Source organism: Hippocampus zosterae, chromosome 4 (genome assembly GCF_025434085.1).
Source record: "Hippocampus zosterae strain Florida chromosome 4, ASM2543408v3, whole genome shotgun sequence".
Classification (NCBI taxonomy): Eukaryota; Metazoa; Chordata; class Actinopteri; order Syngnathiformes; family Syngnathidae; genus Hippocampus; species Hippocampus zosterae.
Window position 1 is genome coordinate 22,631,716 of NC_067454.1, and position 20,939 is coordinate 22,652,654.

Below are 20,939 nucleotides of genomic sequence, written 5' to 3' on the forward strand. Positions count from 1 at the left end.
TGCGCATCGGAGAGGTGGCGCCATGGCTTTGATGGTCCTTCAAAGTACTATCCATAATAGGGGTGCAAAAATAAATAATTATATAAATAAATACATTTTTTGAAAAAGGTGGACAGTGCACGGCTGCCAGAGCGCACTGTCTGCTAGCTGATTTCAGGGTTCCATAATGCAAGCCAGAGGTGGGCAATGAATTTTTCGAATGGGCCATGGATTGTGTCGAATAGTAATTGAATGCCTTTTCATAAAACAGTACTTTGGGTTGTTTTGATTAGCTTTCATTGTGCAGCCTTGGTATAATTATGTTTTTGGAAATTGGAAACAAATACAGAAAAGTGCAGAAAAAACTAAACACATTTTGTTTTCACTATATCATATTGAGATACGTATCTACACATTCACGAAAAACCTTGCCCACTTATGGTATACATTCATCCATGAGGTTGGTGGGTTGGGGGAAAAATGAGCAGCAAACAACAACCTCTGGTGGTCATTTGAAAACCATGCCTAAAATCTTTGTGTGCACCCCTTGCTCCAAGATTTCCAAGACTGGAGTGATTTCTTTCACTTACATGTTGGTTCCCTTCAAAACCTTAGATAACGAGGGAGGAAGGTAATGTGGAAAATGATCAACAGTGTTCAGAGAGTGGTTGGATATCTCTGTTTTATTTATCCAAGCTCACACATTTGATCATATTTTACTAGGGAGATGGCAACATCCGTTACTTTGAGATCACTACAGAGAAACCATTCATCCAGTACCTAATGGAGTTCCGTTCCCCGGCCCCTCAGAAAGGATTAGGTAAGTGATTTGCTGATGTGTGATTATACATCATCACGATCACTGGCAGGAGCTGATCTGAAAAAAAACCCCCTAAACTTTCTCCCTACTTCATTATTAGTTCATCGTGACAGGAGAAGGCGTGTGGGTCACAATAGAAATGTGTTTTGTACAAAAGCGGTCTTATACAGCAACAACATTTGAACAGGATGTAACGAAAGATAAAGCAGATTCATGTCAACCGAAAGCTCCCTGAATCTCAATTTGTCCAGTGCTATCAAAGTTAGTTATACTGTAACATTATTCACTCTCCTTTACAGGCGTGATGCCAAAGCGTGGTCTGGATGTGGGAGCTTGCGAAGTGTTTCGCTTCTACAAGCTGGTCACGCTGAAGGGCTTGATCGAGCCCATTTCAATGATCGTACCAAGAAGGGTCAGTGAGAAACTTGTTTAGTCCTGAATTTTAATGGACAATCCTCTGCAATGATAGCAATGGCGACTTTTCAAATTAATTCACTTCAAGGGTAACTTGCATTCGATCATTCGACCTCCACCCCTCACTAATATTTGAAAGAGGCGCTCAAAGAGAGGGCGTGGTCTGGCTGTGTTTGACAGCGGGGGTGACAAACTATGACCAAAATAACTTCTATGCTGCAACAGGTTATGCTAAATCAACTCACCTCATCAATCACTAACCTGAAAATCAAAAAAGATATTTCGCAAATGCTAAAATTCAATCTCCAATTCACTACGGAGGCATGTACGAGATTGAGACGCCACTGACAGTGGCAGAGTGACTTTGTCAAGATTCTGGAATTTAAGATTTCAACAAACGGGGGTGCGGGGGAAGTTGGTTTGACAGTGCACAACACGAAAAGCAGATTTAATTTGATGCATGTTTCCAGTCAGACACATACCAAGAAGATATTTACCCAATGACAGCAGGAACAGAACCTGCACTCTCAGCCACTGAGTGGCTCAGTGGCATCAACAGAGGTAAGGAACACTTTAAAGCTGATTGATTGTGTTCTGAGTATATGAGCTAAGATATCACGGAATGGGTTCTTTTGTCCAAATAGACCCCGTCTTAATGTCCCTTAAGGATGGCTACCATCGGCCAAACAAATTAGTGTTCAAGGCCCCCGTGAAGAAGAAAAAAGATGTGGTCGTGAATGGCATCGACTTGCTTGAGAACATTCCACCCAGAACAGAAAATGAGGTAAAGAATAATAATTCCTAGATCCCAAAATATACATGTTAAACACTGTTTTTGTCTTAATGTTTACTGTACCATCTAAGACAGGTGTATGAAAAAAAATATATATGAAATATAGATAGATAGATAGATAGATAGATAGATAGATAGATAGATAGATAGATAGATAGATAGATAGATAGATAGATAGATAGATAGATAGATAGATAGATAGATAGATAGATAGATAGATAGATAGATAGATAGATAGATAGATAGATAGATAGATAGATAGATATGAGGGTCATTCAATAAATAAGGTGAATTTTTCGGTCTATCTATGTATCTATCGATCTATCTATATATGTATTCATTAGTTTATGTCATTACTTTTCTGCTAAAGAAAGCAAAATAACAACATAAAAAGAAAGAAAAAGATGATAAGAATGGTAATAACACATTCAAATTGAATGAATATCACTGAAAAAAATCATATTTTCATTGTTTTGCATATCATTGCAATTATGTTCTTTTTTTTTTGTCTTTTCCCAATGAAGCTCTTGCAGATGTTCTTCAGGCAACAAGACGAGCTGCGGAGGCTGAGGGAGGAATTGAGCACCAAGGATGTGCGAATACGCCAACTGGAGCTGGAACTCAATAACATGAAGAATTTCAGCCCCAACATTTGACCTCTGACAAAGCTGCCTGCTTTGCCTCTAGTTTGGACCTCCCAAAAGCTTTGAAGCCTCCCTCCATGTTTGACCTTATACGCCAGCCTAACTCCAGCTGCCCCGCCTCACATATACTAAATGGTCAATGAACAATCTTTTTTTGTTTTTTTTAAATCAAGGTAGTCAAGTTATGTCAAGTCTGCAATATTGTAATCAAGACAAATATATGTTCCGGAAAAGAGTAGGGGGTCATTGATTGCCACATTGAGGCAAAGATTGCAATCAGTAAAATGTTATTTTACATTGTTATGAATTCATTGGATTGGAAAATCTGATGAATAGTTGCACATTTGCACCGAATACAGTCAATAGTGTCATCATCTCAAAATGGCCAACATGTACTTAGGTACAATGTGTATTATTTCTTCCCAACACTGATACAATTGCTCAAGTACAATCTTCCTCTGAGGAGAGTCAACGGCTAACAAGCAGGTACGAAGCCTTCGGTCAACAACTCAGCCTTAAGGGACCTTTTGCTGATGCTTATTTGGTTTTGGGGCTAATTACAGGGATAGGGGTTGTATTATACATTTGCTACTGTTTATTTGTTGTTTTTCTCTTACTGTTCCTATGTGGCTGAGCAAGTAATGATTGTGATGATTGATAGATTTCACTGAATGTTTACATTTAAATGATGCAAGATTGTTGTTTAAGTGGCTCATTTATGGCTTTTGACAATGTCACTATAATTTCAGACAAGGTATACTGTATGTATAGGTAGTATTATACTCTCAATCACTAATCCCCTTAGTTGTTAATTTAAGCCATTTTCACTTGTAGGAAATGTCTAATTTTTCTCCGTCTCTAACAATAGAAAGACATGCTAACTTTAAACCCCATATTTGAAAAGCTTATATACCCTACTCTTCTTTTGACATAACATCCGTAAAATTGCTCTTTTGTTTTTTTTTCTTGGCAATGAAAAATAAACTTCAAACTAATACTGTCATTAGTGGACGTAGAAAGAGCAAAATATATGTTGGTTACAGTATACAGTGTGTGTTACACAAATGAAATGTGAACCAAGAAAAAGTTTTAGTAAAGGGTGATTCTTTTACCCAGTTTGATCACTTGTGTGAATTATTGTTACAACTGAGCATCATCATCTTTTATTGAACCTTGTTCGATTGTGCAAGGGGTGGACTGTAACTTATGATGTAGTCAGTTATCTTGCAAAAGTTCTACTGAAAGTATGACTGGGAATATAAGATACTGTACGGTAAAGGGAAATGGGCATCTTGTGAAGCTGACTTGTGAACATGCTGGAAGAGGCACAGAAAAAAAAAATAGAATACCAGTGACTTTTTGAACTTTGGTATATCGGCCGTTACAGGTCTTCTTCTAGCCGAATGCAGTGACATAATGGCCAATAATTGAAATTTACCGTAAATATATGTCAACATTATCCAGGCTACATATGAATCCTAATCTTAATAGATGAGGAAGAAAATGATCATGTTGCAAAAACCACAAAGGTCCAAATATAAATAAACTGGTTTTATTGTTGTAAATGGCAAGAGGAATATACAATTTGAACGATGACTGATGAAGGCCAATTTGTGTATACATGTATGCATAATGTGTATACATGTCAATTGAAATACTGTAAGTGCAGTTAACAGTTTGCTGCAAATGTATGCAGTTTTAACATTCATGGATCAACCAGCCTTCTCTGTACTCTCAGCACATTTCCAAAGTGCGGCAAAGGTTTGTCACGGAAAAAGAACATGGACAGACGCACAGAGAATTCTCATACTCAATTCATTATGATTGTGGAACTATTATGCTTAAAAAGGTCTGTTCAAATCCAAGAAGTTCAACACTTGATTTGCTAACAAGCGCAACCTACTGCCCCTCATAATTTATATTCTGTGTGTGTGTGTGTGTGTGTGTGTGTGTGTGTGTGTGTGTTTGTGCGTGTGTGCGTGTGTGTGCGTGTGTGTGTGTGTGTGTGTGCGTGTGTGTGTGTGTGTGTGTTGGGGTTATAAATCAAGTCACTATTTGATGTCTTAGCTAAAAGTGCAAATTCTTTTTTTATAAATAAAACTGTCTGAAGTTCGGCAGCACATTGACCTCGTGGTTTTCACGTTTGCTTCACAGTTCTGTGGTTCGCCTGAATTCGGTTTAAATCTTGATTTCTTTCATATACTTTTGAGGATTTTCTTTGGGCTTACTTCCACATTCCACTCATCAAAGCGCGCAATAATTTCCAAGACCTACTCAAATATCTACACTCTCCCTTTATCGTTTGCCTATTTACACTTTTATTATTATAGGACACACACCGCGTCTTCTTCCTTCATGAGTGCGTCGTTTTATGGTTCAATACATTTGGTACAGTGCACGTGGAGCCTCAACACATTGTTCCTCGATGAACACAGCAGAGGTCGCAGTTTTTACTTTGCAGGGTGTCAGTTAATGCAGTGGTCCCCAACCTTTTTTGGCTTGTGTAGCTCGAACTCATAGGTGTTTATGATCCTCCAAAAGCAGAACGTAACAACTGATTATGAAAAGCAAATTTTATTTCATTAGTTTGAAATTTCATTCTAAAGCATTGTTTTAGTCGATCCACTATTTATTTTCACAGGTTGGCCATAGATTTTGGTAGCCGTCGCAGGTGAAGGAACGCAGCAAAACTCTCAACCCATCCTCAACGCTGATCTATGATGTTGTAGCATCCATTGCATTGAGCGGGGACCTCTGGTCCTGAGCCCACTGTTCATGTAATCTTCACCTCATAGCGAGGAAAAAAATCCTCAATCCCATTGAAGAAAGGATATGGTGGTAGTCACTCCATTCCATCAAAATTCATCAAATACATACATGGAATTCATGACATTACCGTATGCACGACTGTCTGTGTCTTATGTGTTGTATTTTGTTATTTTGATTTCAAGATGGCGCCGCGAGGGTGGCTGCCTTTTTAGCAGCTCCTATAGTTTGTTCTTCTACTTCTTCCTTTCATAACTTTGCTGCTGGGAATTGGAAATTTCTCCATTGCAAGACTAATAAAGGATTTCTTATCTTATGTTCTTGAGATTTCAACTTTGACAATTGCAGAGACTTTTGCATATGATTACTTACACAATGAAATCATGCTGACATGTTTTGGAAAGCACACCATTAGACTGATAATCAACTAATAAGTTTAGATCAGCCAAGATTTTTTAAGCCCAGAAGGACAATGCAAATTTTGCTCAGGGCGGCCTTTGAACTCTGAACCTCGCAACAATGAGGCAAATCTTCTAACCACTTATACACCTAAATGCCCTCAGTATTTATTTGTGTAAAATTAAAATATGACAGGGCCTTAATATTTCCATTCAGGTCACTGTATCATAAGGAAACTGCACATTTACAAAAAGGTTTTCTCCTACATTCACCCAAAACAAGCATGTTAGATCAACCGAAGATTAAAATTCTCCATAGGTGTGAATGGTTATTTGTCCGTATGTGCCCTGCGATTGACAGGCGACCAATCCAAGGTGTACAACACCTCTCAGCCCTAAGTCAGCTGGTTTAGAGAGAGAGAGAAAAACCTTTATTAGTCTCACAATGGAGAAATTCCCAATTCACAGCAGCAAAGTTATGAAAGTAAGAAGTAGAACAACAAAATATAGGAGCTGCTGGAAAGGCAGCCACTCTCGCGGCGCCATTTTGAAGTCAAAATAACAAAAATAACACAAGACAACACATAGGACACAGACAGTCGTTCAATCTTCACCAATTTTCTGCATACACTTTGTTGTCTGAAGCAGTTCTAGATGAAAGAGGAGAGGATCAAAGTGTCCTTTCTCCAGTGGATCAGAGACGTCATGCTGAAAAGCAAACACAAAGCTGTAGCATCCATTGACGAAAAGAGATTAGTTCACTTCTCCTGTCCCACGTAATCCGCTTCAAACTCCAAGCCGCGACTCCCAGCTCCAAATCCGCATCGGCACTCCTTCGCCAACGCTCCTTTCTTCTCATCGTCGGCTCCTCAAGACCTCCATCCATCCAGCCGCAGACCCAAAGTGAACCAAATAAGGACAAGGAGTAAACAAAATGCATGTGTGTCCTAAACGTATGCACTGTGTCATTCAGTGATTATGTACCACATATAGTTTGGGTCACAGGTGAGCAATACTTTTCTTACCCTGTTTACACTCACTTGAGCAATAATTGAACAAAGTATTATAGTTGACTGGACTGATTTCAAAACAAGTAATCAATTCATTTATTTTGTACACTGAAGTTATCACTTATATATGTTACAAGTTTAGCTTAAAACTATGTATCATAGACAGGTCGACTTTGACTATAAGCCTCACTTTGTGCCTTGCAATAAGACCGCCAGTTGCACCTTATGAGGTGACCTTAATTTGAACAGTCTTGGCAACAGAAAACACTGTTAACACCTTTTGTGAACATAGGCCACAAAAGTACGTAGGGGCGTCTGGTAGCTTGCTTGATTGCCTCCAACAACACGTACCGGTAACAATGCGATAAGATGATTAAACATTTTCATGGATTCACGGTCATAAACGGCCCTCTGAGGGAAGACATAATTCCATTCCAAAATTGAGTTTCACACCCCTGTTTTTTGGCATCCTTGACTGCCAAGAAAGGTGCCTTTAAATAAAATATAAGAAAAATATATAATTATTACACCAGGCTGTGTCTGCTCCTGTCTCCCCATGAACCTGAACAGGAAGAGGATATAGAAAGTGAGTGGGTGGGTGGGTGTCCTTGCGCCATTTTGAAGACCACTGACCACAGCGAGAGGCACACTTCCTGCACAATCTCCCATGAATGATTTCACAGCACTGCAGAAGCATTCTGGATGCACTTGTTAGAAATATATTGTACCACAAGAGGGTGATATGAATCGAGACACATGTTCTACACTACTGGATGGAAATGTGATCAGGCTATGGAAGGAATACAAACAAATCTGAGTAAAATCACAAAGGTGCCCTTTTGCAGATAACGTGTTTTAGGGTATGCCCGTGTTGTTTGACCCAAATATAGCGCTAATCTCAGTATTAGACAAAGTGATAGGTGTTTCCACTTATGGAAACATGACACTGTTTACCTTTTCCATTCATTGTTTAACTTGATTTTTCCCCCCCACAACCCTTTTGAGGTTAAGTGGAACAGAATATGAATGATTGATTTTTAACTTGATTTTTAAAGGCACTTTTACAAAATCATTGTGGAAATGTCATCCACCCTGAGCCATTCCATCAGGAAATTAGCCATGGATTTATTGATGTCAGATAAATGGGGCAGAAAAATCCCTCTTGCGTGTTGCACAAACGTTTCGTGAAATATCCACATTCTTTTCTCAAGAATTCACCCGCCAGGAAAATTAAACCAATGTGCATGTGCAAGAGTGATGGCAGCTCTGATAAAATATGCAGTGAACCATTATCATCTGAAGACATTCATTATTCATCATAATTGATTTTGTCACGTTGGAGACAGTTCCTTGTAATGCAACACTCATCCTGGACAGAAGGACGATAAACACACAGTAGTCTCCTCCCTTCATCATGTATCCCTGACAACTGCTTCCTGATTGCTCGATTTCTTTAACTATCAACCTGAAGCTTTTGAAACCAATGAATGAATTGTCTGCTTTTAAGTGCTCGGTACAAATGTCCATCCATCCCTCCATTCATTCATTTCCTGGTCCGCTTATCCTCACATGGGTCGCGCGTCGTGCTGGAGCCTATTACAGCTGTCTTTGGGCAGTAGGCCGGGGACACTCTGAACTTGTTGCCAACCAATTGCAGGGCACGCATAGACGAACAACCATCCACGTTCACACACCCACCTCGGGACAATTTAGAGTGTTCCATTAATTAACCTGCCAGGCATATTTTGGGGATGTGGGAGGAAACTGGAGCACCCAGAGAAAAACAATACAGGCAGTATGCAAAGTACACAGAGGAAGGCCAGAGCCAGAATCGAACCCTACACCTCTACAGTGTGAGGCCGACATGCTAACTAGTCGACCACCGGGCTGCTAGGTACAAATGTCACTTAATTTTACATTGAATCCATAGCATTGCAATTATTGTTTACTTGCCTGTACGTGCAAGGAAAACAGCAACCCCGGTCCTTGTCCAAGCAGCTACTTTGGTGAACAGTTGGTGTAGCAGCTCTATATCAGAGGTTTCCAACGTCAAGGGCCTGTTTTAGATGTTGCCCTCCTCCAACACATCCAATTCAAACGATAAGGATCATTATCAGGCTTTCAGAGCTTGCTGATGAATTGATAATTTGAGTCACGTGTGTTGGAGGAGGGAGACGTCCAAAATAAGCTGGATAGGGGAACCTTAACGTCCTTTTTTTCCCAAGATGGCGCCTGAATAGGCAGCCGTTGGCAGATCCTCTTCAAGAGCCTTGCGTATTTTTGTTGTTTTTGTCTTTTGTTTGTCACATGACATGGTGTTGTTGTTACGTCATGTGGACCTGATGTGGACTGTTTTCAGCATTTTTGGCCATGATATTCGTCAAAGAAGAAGAATCTGTGCTTGGTGGTTGGGCCTTCTCGGTGGCACGTGTGAACCAGCACTGATTTTGATTGGGAGCAATGTCGGATCAGCTCATTTTTAGAAGATATTAATTTCGTGAAGGATGTTTGCTCAGCAGTTGCTCCCATTTTTAAACTCTCATTAAATCAGCAGCTTGATCAAAATAAGTTACATGTAATTTAAAACAAATCGACCAGCTCTAGTTGGAAGCCACCATTTTCAAGTGTGTAAACATCCATCCATCCATCCATTTTCTGAACCGCTTAATCCTCACTAGGGTCGCGGAAGGGGTGGGGGGCGCTGGAGCCTATCCCAGCCGTCTTCGGACAGTAGGCGGGGGACACCCTGAACCGGTTGCCAGCCAATCGCAGAAGTGTGTAACCGTCTCACTGCACATTTACATCAAGACAGACCAGGCACACACAGGCTATTCCGATTGAGGCGTCTATATGGAGCATTTTCATTCGGGTTTGGCGTTCGGTTTCATTCTAATTGGAGAGAGAAAATGAGAGAGAGAGAGACAGAAAGAGAGAGAGATCGATAGATCGAGAGCTTCTGTAGCTCAACTGTGTTGTGCAAAAGAAACACACACGCCAATGCTGGTGCTTGATAGAATTCACAACATCAGGATCCATAATTACATATTCACTGTGTGCTACTCTTCAGCAGAGTCCTCGTGTTAATTATGAACTAACAGAGCATTTGACACATATCTGATTATCCCAAGTACATTGACTACTGCAGCAGATAAGATTCCTATTCTCTACGGCAGATTAAATCCATGTTACATGAGTAATGTTTTTTTTCTGTGCTCGCACAGCAGAATGGAGCAAAGGCTTCCAAAGATCCAGAACAGACATCGAGTACTCTGTCTGAGGTTCATAAGCACCTAAACACAAGCTTTGCCCATTGGATTTAACTATGCATCACAAAATCATCTCATCTCTGTGTTGTTTGTAAAACCCAGTGCCATCACTTTTGTGTGTGTGTGTGTGTGTGTGTGTGTGTGTGTGTGTGTGTGCGTGCGTGTGTGTTTATTCGTTTCTGTGTTTATTTCTGCTCGTGTTGTGGTAGGTGCTTGATAAATACAGCCAACAGAAAATAATTGACCGTATTTAATAACAGTAGGCTACTAATCATCTGAATAATCCTTTTCAAATATCAACACTGACTAATATTTGTCTTTGTGCAGCAGACAACATAAGCATAGTGGTACCATTTGGTTGGCTTGATTCTTGTCAAATAGTAAACGGTAAATAGGCAAGAATGTAATGAGTCACAATGACACAGCCAAAAACAAATGCAGTAACAGATGATTAGATGACAGATGAAAATTGAACGAATTAAACAGCAGAAGTCGCTGATGCTGTAGTGCCCTCTTCCTCAACTGGCGGAGCGCGATCCACGACCGGACCGCCGACCTCCTCAGTCCGGACCGCCGACCTCCTCTGTCCGGACCCTCTGCAAATTGTATAAAATAATAATTTATAAAGTGATTTTTAAGTTATACATTTTATATTTGTGGACTATAAATGCGCATTACCGCGATCGCTTGTTAAAATTATCCGTTGTATTCTTTGCGTGCACAAAGATGTAATGCAGAGGACCGCGGCAGCGCGACTTTGTGTGTATAATGTTTGACTGACTGGAGACCCTGGTTGAGCAGGGCATGTCGGCGATAACGATGCGCTGATTGGCTCCTCTGAACTGAAGGTGTGTCCATACATAAGCGTCAGCACGTGTCTATCCCAATAAACACGCATTCAAAATAGTTCATTGTGGCCGGAAACAGACGCATGCGCAACGCCACAGTGTGCTCACAGCTTCAGTCCAGGAGAGCCGCACACACAATTAAGACGAAGGCTTCGATTGTGTGCAGTTTTGCTCCTATCTACCAGGGGGTCTTTGCAGCTGTTTAACAGCAGAACAGGTAAATAAACGTCACAATGGCGTCCTCTAAAATTGCTTCAAAGAGAAAGGTGGACAGTGAAAATCGGCGTTTCAATGAAGAATGGACTGACAACTATGCTTTCATTCTACCTCTGTCGAGCACCAAGCCACTGTGTCTAATATGCCTAAAGACGGTAGCTCTGGTCAAGAGTCAAAATATTAAACGCCACTATGTGACAGAGCACAGCTCTTTTGAACAGGATTTCCCTCCTAATTCAGAGCTCAGAACAAACGAAATAAAGAAACTGAAAAGGTCATATCAAGACTCAAGCAGGAAGACATGTATGACACACCAACAAAAAGCAACAGAGTGCTCACTGAAAGTGGCCTGGGTTTTGGGTAAGCACAAGAAACCATTCTTTGATGCAGAAATTATAAAAGAATGCATGACTGAAGTTATGGGCACAATGAAGGCAAAGAAAAGGAGCAAATGACAGCCAAAATAAAGCAAATTCCACTGTCAGATTCCACATCGTCCAGACGAACTGAAGTCCTTGCTGCTGATTTGTCTGGCCAGCTTTGTGATGCAATACAAAATGCAAATTGGGATTGATTTGTTTTGTTAAAGGAAATGGATATTTTGATGTATCTTCTTAGCAGGCACAACTTAACAAAATAAAAGAGTTCCTGTGCCTCAACAGAATACCTCTCATTATTTGCTGTGTACTGGCAGAGTGAATAATTGTTATTTTATATATGCCCATACTAAATGGGCATATAGCCCTGCTCCATATGACCGCAATGCATGGGACTGGACCTTGGTCTTAATAAAAAAAAAAAGTGGACCTCCTGCATTTCTAGTTGAGGACCATTGCTGTAGTGGTAGTCTCGCCTGACTTGTGTGCGGGCATCGTGGGATCGGTTGCCACTCAGTGACGGGGTGGATCTGGTTGTTTGTCTAGATAAACAGCAGGAACTCATGTTATGAGGATCTGGGTTAGGGATGATGGTTTTGCTGAAAACCAGAGTATGATAACTGGGTCTGTGTCTTGGACGCTCGTTTATTAATATTCTGACAGGCGATGTGTGGGGTGGGGGAGTTGGGAGACATCAATAGCTGCTTATAATTGGCTGGCATGATTCGAGGCTGGTGTGAGTCAAAACAGAGTATGTGATGAGAGTGCACATGGGCACTGTAGCTTAGTTGGACAAAGTGCCTGTCGAGTAAACAGGAGATCCTGGGTTCAAATCCCAGCAATGCCTTACAAGTACAATTATGGTCTGGCAGCTGATGACTGACATGTTTTGTAACAAAATATTTTCCTGTGTTCTTTTTTTTATCACACACAAAGTTTTCAGTTCATCAAACCAGTTTTAATATCATCCACCTCTCCATCCATCCATCCATTTTCTGATCCAGACACAAGGAGCGCGTCGGGTGCTGTAGCCTGTCCCAGCTGTCTCTGGGCAGTAGGCAGGGTACACCCTGAACTGGTTGCCAGCCAATCACATGACACGTTTTCATATCACACAGAGAAAACCCAATGAGCAATTTTCTAAATTATGATTTCATTGGCCAAGGGAGATTTTTTATTTTACCTATCTGCCTCGATGTGAAAATCTAATTCACTCCTTTTGATTTGATGCCTGCTACATGTTCCAAAAAAAAGCTTGCACATTTACCACTGTGTTACATCACCTTTCCTTTTAATAAGATTCTATTAAGCATTTAGAAACTTAGGACAATAGTTGAAGCTTTGTAGGTGGAATTATTTCCCTTTTTGCTTGATGTACATTGTACAACTTAGGTTGCTCACCACTAGAAGTTGTATTTTGCGCTTCATGTTGTTCCACACAAGTTGTTGATGGTGTAGTGGTACACCCGCAGGACTTGTGTTCGGGCAGCGTGGGATCGGTTCCCACTCAGTGATGGTGTTAATGTGGGTGTAAATATATTTGTCTCTATATGTGCCCTGCGAATGACCAGTTCAGGGTGTAGTCTGCCTTCCGCTCAAAGTCAGCTGGGATAGGCTCCTGTGACCCTGTTCAGGATAAGCTGTGTTGAAAATGGATGGATGGATGGATGGATGTTGCTCTCCACGTTTTCAATGTCTCTGTTCTGCTTGCAGGCTAGTCTGGCCCTCTCACTCTTGTACTACAAAGCTGTGCAAGATGTAACTTGGCTTTGTCTTATTGCAGAGAAAAAGACATTGCTTGGATAGCAGCATATGTTGCTCCAAAATCTATATGTACCTTTAATTATTAATGTTGCTTTCACTGATCTGACCTTACCATGGACACTAACACACTCCCATACCATAGCAGATGCCGTCGTTGAAACTTTGATAACAATCCAGCCGATCCTTATCCTCTTCAGCCTGGAGAACACAACGTCCATGATTTCCCATAACAATTCGAAATGTGGAGTCCTCACATCACAGCACACGATTCCACTTTGTGTCTGTCCATTTCAGATGAACTCAGACAGAGAAAAGAAGGCAGTGTTTTGTTCCCTTGGCATAGTAGAGTATATTGTAGATGTAGCAACAAACTTTGTTAACTGACAATGGTTTTCAAAAGAGTTCCTGAGGCTATGCGGCAATATCCTTTACACTATGATGCAGTGCCACCTGAGGGATCGAAGGGCAGTCAATGTTGGTTTTCAGCCTTGCCGCTCACATGCAGAGATTTCTCCAGATTCTCTGAACCTTTTGATGATGGACCGTATAATCTATTTAACCTACCGGTACTTGGCTCCTTTTATTTTTCCCCCTAAGGAAAGAAATCAAGACGACCTTAGATGAAGGGGTAGCAGAAAAGACTGGGAAAATGTGTCAGACTATGTGCTTGATTTGTTAGTTTGTTAGTTAATTGAGGAATTCAGGAAAGCCAGGAATCGGCACACTGTACAGCACAGATGTTAAACTCAAAGCCCAAGGACCAGATCAGGCCTCATTTCATATGGCCCACAAAAAAAAAAAAAATCAAATGTTTTAACTTGGGGCATCCTTGCTAAAATCTGAACGTTTCAAATTGTCATGTGTAATAAATAATAATGTGATTTTCCTTACCCTTTTTACAGGAACAGAACAAACTATTATTCTTTCATTTCTGCTTTTAGACCTAGTCTGAGTTTGACACACCCTGCTTTTGTCTTATACAGTACACTAATCCCTCATTGGTGGTTAATGTGGACCAGAAACCCCATGTAAAAGGTGAAAACCGTGAGGTAGGATCCCCCAATATTTTCATGTACAGTATGTATATGTGGGTACTAGCATGTATAAAATATGTAAACAGTATTTATACTTACCATATTTGAGACAAAAATTACAACAGCACATGTATTTATTTAAACCTTCAAATATAAAACCTTATACAGTAATTTAACAGTCATCGACATTACCTTCTGAGAGCGGCAAAGAGGCTTATGTTGGTGGCGTAGAAGGCGGCTCTTACCTGACTTGTACAGACTTTTGGTTCACTCTTCTTCTGGAGGCACTGACGGTACAGCTGAGGTTTATAATTGGAGAAAAACATGGTGATGGGTAGCGCTATGACATTCACCTTGTCTTCTTATTAGTTGAAATAGAGTCAAGGATTTTGTTTGTTTGTTTGTTTTTAATCAGACAATGTTCTTTTTTTAGTAAAGAAAAAAAAAGAAACTCTTACCTAGCTGACAGTTTCAGATGTCACTTCAGCCTTCATCTGAGCTGTCCCTGCTTTCTTGTGACCTGTCTAAAAAACAGCTGACCGGGTCAGGAAAACTTCAAAATAAGGCTCCTTGACCCACTCAAGCGAACCAGACCCCTGCTGCCATGAAGGGAGAAGCACATTGCTTTAGCGGCGGCAAGGGGTTGGAAAGCAGCTTAACAGTTAAAAAGAAATAAAAATACGTTATTGCGAACATAACACTAAAATACAGTACGCTACAGCGTGACGAGACACAAAAAGTGAAGCTGTTGGGTGAGGCTGCAATGATGCACAGCCAAGCAGCTCACGGGATAAAATCCACTTGTGCTCTCGTCAATGTTGTGCCGGGAACTATTCATGCGCTTCCTTTGAGTGGCCGTGGACAGGACAGTACAGGCATGTGCAAAGTCTCTGGGTCAACTCATCTCAATGTTTGGCAAAACTTCTCCCTCACACATGAACATGAAACATTGCTTTGTTCTTGCTGCCTCACTATGTTAAATTTTTTCAATTCATTTGTATTATTTTACAGTGTGTTTAAAGACATTGGAATATGTCATACGTGCTCTAAAACTGGTTCTCAACCTTTTCAATGATCTACTTTCCATGAATTATATTTAGACATAATATCGCAAGCAGAGAGATCAGTGCCTTTTAGGTAAGACTAGCTGGTTCGCCGCCCTCCGGGCGGCTCATCAGCTAGTTCCTGCGGAAGGCTGGTAAGGTGGTGGTTCGCCGCCCTCCGGGCGGCTCATCAGCTAGTTCCTGCGGAAGGCTGGTAAGGTGGGCCTTCCGCCCACAAAAGTGTTGTTGCTTGGTTCAACTTTTTGTTCATCTTCATTGCTTATCGCGAAAATAAAGAGATGTTTAGCTCTACTAAATAACTAACAATTTCATTGCAATGCTTGTGGGTAGACAACATTTTTTCGCTAAGATGCCCGCGCGATCGTAGTGAGCCACTGCCTGAGCGGCGCAGTGGCGGCGCGCAGTGGCGGCGCGCAGCGGCGCGGTGAAGTAGGTACGTTTTGAAAAGGGACAGACGGAAGGACAGACCGCGTGCGGGACGACGCGCAATATATATATATATATAGATAAAGCAAGTAAGACTCACTGAATCAAAAATAATCTAAAACAGACATTACATGTTATCCTTTTGCTTTCCAGGAAATGAGACCACTTAAAGGTACTCAGCCACTGCTTCCTTTTACAGAGTGGTAGATTGGAAGTTAAAAAGCTGAGGGCAACTGATGTGAGAGCTCTGTCCTGCAACTGCCTGCATGAGCTCACTAAAGTATTACTGACAGCTCTCACGCTGATGTGGTGCCCTCGGTCATTCCCCATCACAAACTACAACCACAAAAAACAACTCGTCTCCAAACTACCTGTAAAATATGTGATGCAGCGTTTGTATAGCATCTCATTATATTGTGCAGGTGACCACATCGTGACTTGCTGCAATCTGACAAGTGTTTTAACTTGTGCACCTCCATCCATCCATCTATTCATCCATTTTCTGATCCACTTGTCCTCACAAGGGCCGCAGTGGGTGCTGGAGCCCATCACAGCTGTTTTTGGGCAGTCGACAGGGGACAACCTGAACTGGTTGCCAGCCAATCGCAGGCCACTCATAGACATACAACTATTCACGCTCACACCCATGGACAATTTTGAGCAGGGGTCCCCAATCAGTTCGCGAACTGATCCGAAGTCGATCGTTGGTCTAGCGGGAAATGGATGAAAAAAAAAGATGTGTCTGTGTGCGTATAAAATATTCTATATTTTTGTGTTACTGCACACTGCACCTTTAGCAACCTCTCAGTTTCACTTTCACAAAGAGATATTTAAAAGTAATAAAAATAATACATAATAAAAATGTATTATGTATTTATAGCAGTTATGTGCTGTAACTTTTTTCACTCCATTCCACTCATTTTTGCAAAGCACTGTGAGTTTCCCTGTGCTGGACAAACATATCTGCCTTGCCTTGTGCAACCACATTATTTTAGTCTTTTATTTTACCTAGCTTCACTTATTATTAGTATTTTTTTTATTATCTTGCTTTTCATTTTTATACCCTCAAACCCTTACATTTCAACAAGGGGTATAGAGTTTATATCCACTATAAGTATTGCTTTTTATTTTCAGACAGAATAATTGTAATTTTTTAGAAGTCTCGCATAACTACAAAGTAGTCAGCAATGGAATGCGGGACAACTTGTCTTGACATTCTTTTCTAAGATCTTGTGTCATACAGGTCTTGTGCTCTGTGACCTGACATTTTTGTTTATTCCATCTCGCAGATTATTTCACAAGATTTGGCATCAGCATTAAGAAGGCTTGAATTATTTAAGCGTTTGGTAAAGTGGCCTTGGCTGCCTCATGCAAAATATATTAGAGCACCAAAAAGAGCACCACAGTTTCCTCCTTGCTATTAACAAAAAATATGCCCAACCTGAAAATCTTTAGACAAATTCTGTCATGATCCAGTTATTTCTGATGATCCACATTATAGTGTGCATAGGCGGATCCTAGCGTGGAGACCTCATCTCCATGAAAGCTAAGCTCTTAAGTGCAGGAGAAAGAGGAGATACATAGATGCTGGACTGTTGCGACTTGCCACCAGTTATCAGTGTCCAGTGTTTTCATCCTTGCCTTGTTGTGTTTTCATCCTTGCCTTGTTGTGTTTTCATCCTTGCCTTGTTGTGTGCTTGTCTGTCTGCTCAATTGCAGGGGCAGTCAATGAGTTTCAGACTTGGGCCTTCAGTGGGGACAATAAATGACCTAATCCATCTCTTAATAACACCATCATGTGACAAAATAATGGACTCAAAACACACACATTCACGTTACTCGCATTACTGATTCAACATTTTGTTTAAAAAATTGTTGATGTGTGTTATTGTTTAAAATATTTTAAACTAACAGTGATTTTTTTTCTCCATAAAGTTATTATGATCTGGTTACTGGTTTGGTCCGTAATGTCTAAGAAAATAAGATGAAATGTTGATTATTGTTTTCTAGAATGAAAGCAGATGTTTTCAAATTTCTCTTTTGATTAAACACAAAAGGCCAGTCTGCTTCTATGGATGACTACAGAAATCAGATAAAAAAAAATTCGTGAGGCTGAAATCGGGGAATTTGGACAATTTGTAATCAAACAATGGCTCTAAGGGATTAATGGATTATCAAAATGGTGTTGCTTAATTTGATTATTGTTGATTTACCAATTAATTAATAAACCCCAAAAGAGCATGTTTGTTCAACAGTTAACATTACATCATGCCGAAATCAAATCCGCCTCCTGATCGAAATCAAATGGGGTATACTTCAGCACACCCGCAATCCTCGGGAGATTAAAGGGGTTTAGATGGATGATTCTCCCTGTGTTTATGAGTAGTTGGCAAAGATATGTGCCATTTTGATTGGTTCGTTGAGTTGTCGTTTTATCTCGCGATACCACAAATCCTTGCAGCTCCAAGCAGACCTTTCGCTGTGCGGTGTCAGTCGCTGTTGTGCACCAGAAGCGCACCGTTCAGTTTGTCCTCTCCGGTTGTTTCTGTCGAGCGTGAAGTAGGAATCTTTTGAACTGACCTGCAGAGGAAAACAACAACTGTTGGCGTGGCCGAAAAAGATTCAAGTCGGCACCTTCATCATCATTGATGTTGCAGGTAAGGTCGCTAACAGCACGTCTTTTTGGCTTCATTTTTTACATACAGTACTCACATCTATGCACAGCTAGCTGGATCACTCTTGTATTTAACGAGCTCCTCCACAAAAAGAGAGGGAAAGAAAAAAACCCTATCGCCAATTGTCTTCTCCCAAAACACATTGTTCTTCGTAATCACTTTCCCATCCCGTGTATATAACAGTATCGAGCACATCGGCTCATGATGAACGAAACTACAAAAAGAATGCAGTAACTTCAAAGCCCGACGTCCTCTTGGGATACGAAGCCACCCTTAGCTTGTATGCTAACGAGTCGTTTGATTAATCTGCACTGGTTCACTTGCTAGGGCACAGCGCTCCCTTGCTCAGTTGTGTAATTATCGTTTTTGTTTTTGCTGAAGTTGTGAAGCGGCTACACAAGGAGGCTCAACATTTTGTCATTTCGGATCCATGCCAGCAACTATGTGAACTTATGCACCCTTTTTTTATTTACTCCCTGTCAGAATGCAGACATTTTTCATGGTTTGGGCTGTTGCCAGCAACTATGTGAACTTGTGCACCTTTTTTATTTACTCCCCGTCAGAATGCAGACATTTTGCACGGTTGGACTGTTGCCTTTTAATCTCTTATCATCCTGATTCCGTCACTTTTGCAAAATCCACGTAATGCAGTGCAATCAAAAACTGATCGCTGATCTGTTGATGTTCCGATGCTGTCAACTGCGATGTACGTCACTGACGTCGACTGGTTTAATTGGCTTTTTACCTTTGTAAAATACCTCGAAGCAGTCTTAAAACGATACGCAAACCCTTCAACATCAGTCAAAGCAATTGTGTCATAGACGGCAAGACATGGAACTTTGAATTCTTTGTCCATTATTCAAAATAATAGACAGCATTTTTTTGTTGTCGCACCCACTTGTTTCCTCCCATTACTTAGTATTGGAAGTTGAACAGTAGAAAGTAAAAACATTGCATACTAGAACAAATGTACTGAGTCATTTGTGAAATGTATTCAAATGTACAGCAGTAGTGAGCATTTTAATACACTTGCCAGGCTTCTCATGTTGGTAATACTGTACCGTGCCACAAAAGTTTCCAAACTAGGGCCCGGAGGCCATATGCGGCCCGCAATCCATTTTTCTGTAGCTCGCGACATTACAGAAAAAAAGTGACATTTGCAAGGCTAGTAAGAAGGTGTGTGTGTGTGTGTGTGTGTGTGTGTATATATATATATATATATATATATATATATATATGTATATATGGGGTGAAAAAATGGGCTACTGGAACAAAGCGGAGATGGGCGAGAGGCGATAACATGGCTCTGTTGGAATGCTACTACTCAAGCAACCCGAGTCAGAGGGGTTACATGCAGAGAATGTGGGCTGAATGGTTACTTCGAAACCCACAGTCACGGTTGACCACGAAACAACTAGTAGCTCAGTGTTCCAACATCCACAAACGGCAACTGCTGTCACAACTTGAGATTGATGAGGTACAACGCAGGTTCCATGGCGAAGGGCCCCAGGCTGCCAGATCAGAGGAGGTCATACAAGAGATTGGGAGGCAAGCCCCAATGAATGCAGATGATGAGATTGGGTGGCCAGCCCCAATGAATGAAATGCTGAGCGAGGCAGCAACTGACCTGAAAGCTAAGATCATGGCGAGAATGGAAGCTGGGCAACCTAGAAACCGATTACAACGGCTATGTGAAGTACCATCTGAAAGTCTCATAGAAAGTGTGAATGCAGCACTGAGGGCGATCCCTACCGTAACGATCACAGAAACCAATGAGCTGATATACGCTTCAGCATCAGTGATCCTGGAGACTCTGGGCTATAAGAGCAACCATGGAAGCCATGAGATATGTTACCCACCATGGAAAAGACGGTTGGAGGCTAAGATCAAGGCGGCCCGGAAAGATGTGAGTCAATTGACGGAGGCCCAGAGAGGTGTTATGAAAAGGCCGATACCCGAGAGGTACATCCAGATGACCATACCTGAAGCACTCGAAACTGCCAAACAAAGGCTCCAAGCCTTGTCCAGTCGCCTAAAGCGGTACACGAAAGAGAATGAGGCCAGACGCATAAACAGGCTGTTCGCAACACAACCTGCGAAAGTGTACGCTCAGTGGCAGGGTCCTAACAACAGAGCCGACCCACCAAGACTGGAAACTGAAAGGTACTGGAAAGGCATATGGGAGAAGGAGGTTGCACATAACAGCAGTGCACAATGGCTGGTGACCCTGAGAGAGGAGCACAGCAACCTCCCTGAACAGAACCCAGTTACCATAACAGTGGCAGACATACAGGAAAGAGTCTCAGATATGAAGAACTGGACAGCACCAGGCCCGGACATGGTCCACACCTACTGGCTAAAGAAACTCACAGCACTCCATGAGCGCCTAGCAGTACAAATGAACCAGCTGCTGAGGGATGGGACTCACCCAGAATGGCTAACCGA

General features: G+C 41.3%; 2 protein-coding genes, 1 long non-coding RNA gene and 1 other non-coding gene across 5 annotated transcripts in view; 3 read left to right on the forward strand and 1 right to left on the reverse strand.

Moving 5' to 3' along the window:
- Positions 1 to 3,998, forward strand: part of coro2ba (coronin, actin binding protein, 2Ba) — a 39,074-nt gene extending 35,076 nt beyond the window's left edge. Inside the window, exons 9-13 of one of the 2 annotated variants that reach the window (XM_052063196.1) lie at positions 703 to 799; positions 1,099 to 1,211; positions 1,684 to 1,774; positions 1,858 to 1,997; positions 2,531 to 3,998. In XM_052063196.1, coding sequence (XP_051919156.1) covers positions 703 to 799; positions 1,099 to 1,211; positions 1,684 to 1,774; positions 1,858 to 1,997; positions 2,531 to 2,662 — 573 coding nt within the window. In that variant the 3' untranslated portion in view covers positions 2,663 to 3,998. The remainder of the gene's footprint in view (positions 1 to 702; positions 800 to 1,098; positions 1,212 to 1,683; positions 1,775 to 1,857; positions 1,998 to 2,530) is intronic. The other variant, XM_052063197.1, reaches the window with a different exon arrangement.
- Positions 3,999 to 12,304: 8,306 nt separating this feature from the next.
- trnat-agu (transfer RNA threonine (anticodon AGU)) lies at positions 12,305 to 12,378 on the forward strand. Its single transcript has one exon. It is a non-coding gene; the product is annotated as a tRNA-Thr (tRNA).
- Positions 12,379 to 17,935: 5,557 nt separating this feature from the next.
- On the reverse strand, positions 17,936 to 18,835 carry LOC127599433 (uncharacterized). The gene is made up of 2 exons (XR_007962102.1): positions 18,532 to 18,835; positions 17,936 to 18,399 (listed from the first exon to the last, which is right to left on the reverse strand). It is a non-coding gene; the product is annotated as an uncharacterized LOC127599433 (long non-coding RNA).
- glceb (glucuronic acid epimerase b) overlaps positions 18,327 to 20,939 on the forward strand; it is a 28,780-nt gene continuing 26,167 nt past the window's right edge. The window contains exon 1 of the mRNA XM_052063156.1: positions 18,327 to 18,476. The gene's annotated coding sequence lies outside the window, so the exon portion shown is untranslated. The remainder of the gene's footprint in view (positions 18,477 to 20,939) is intronic.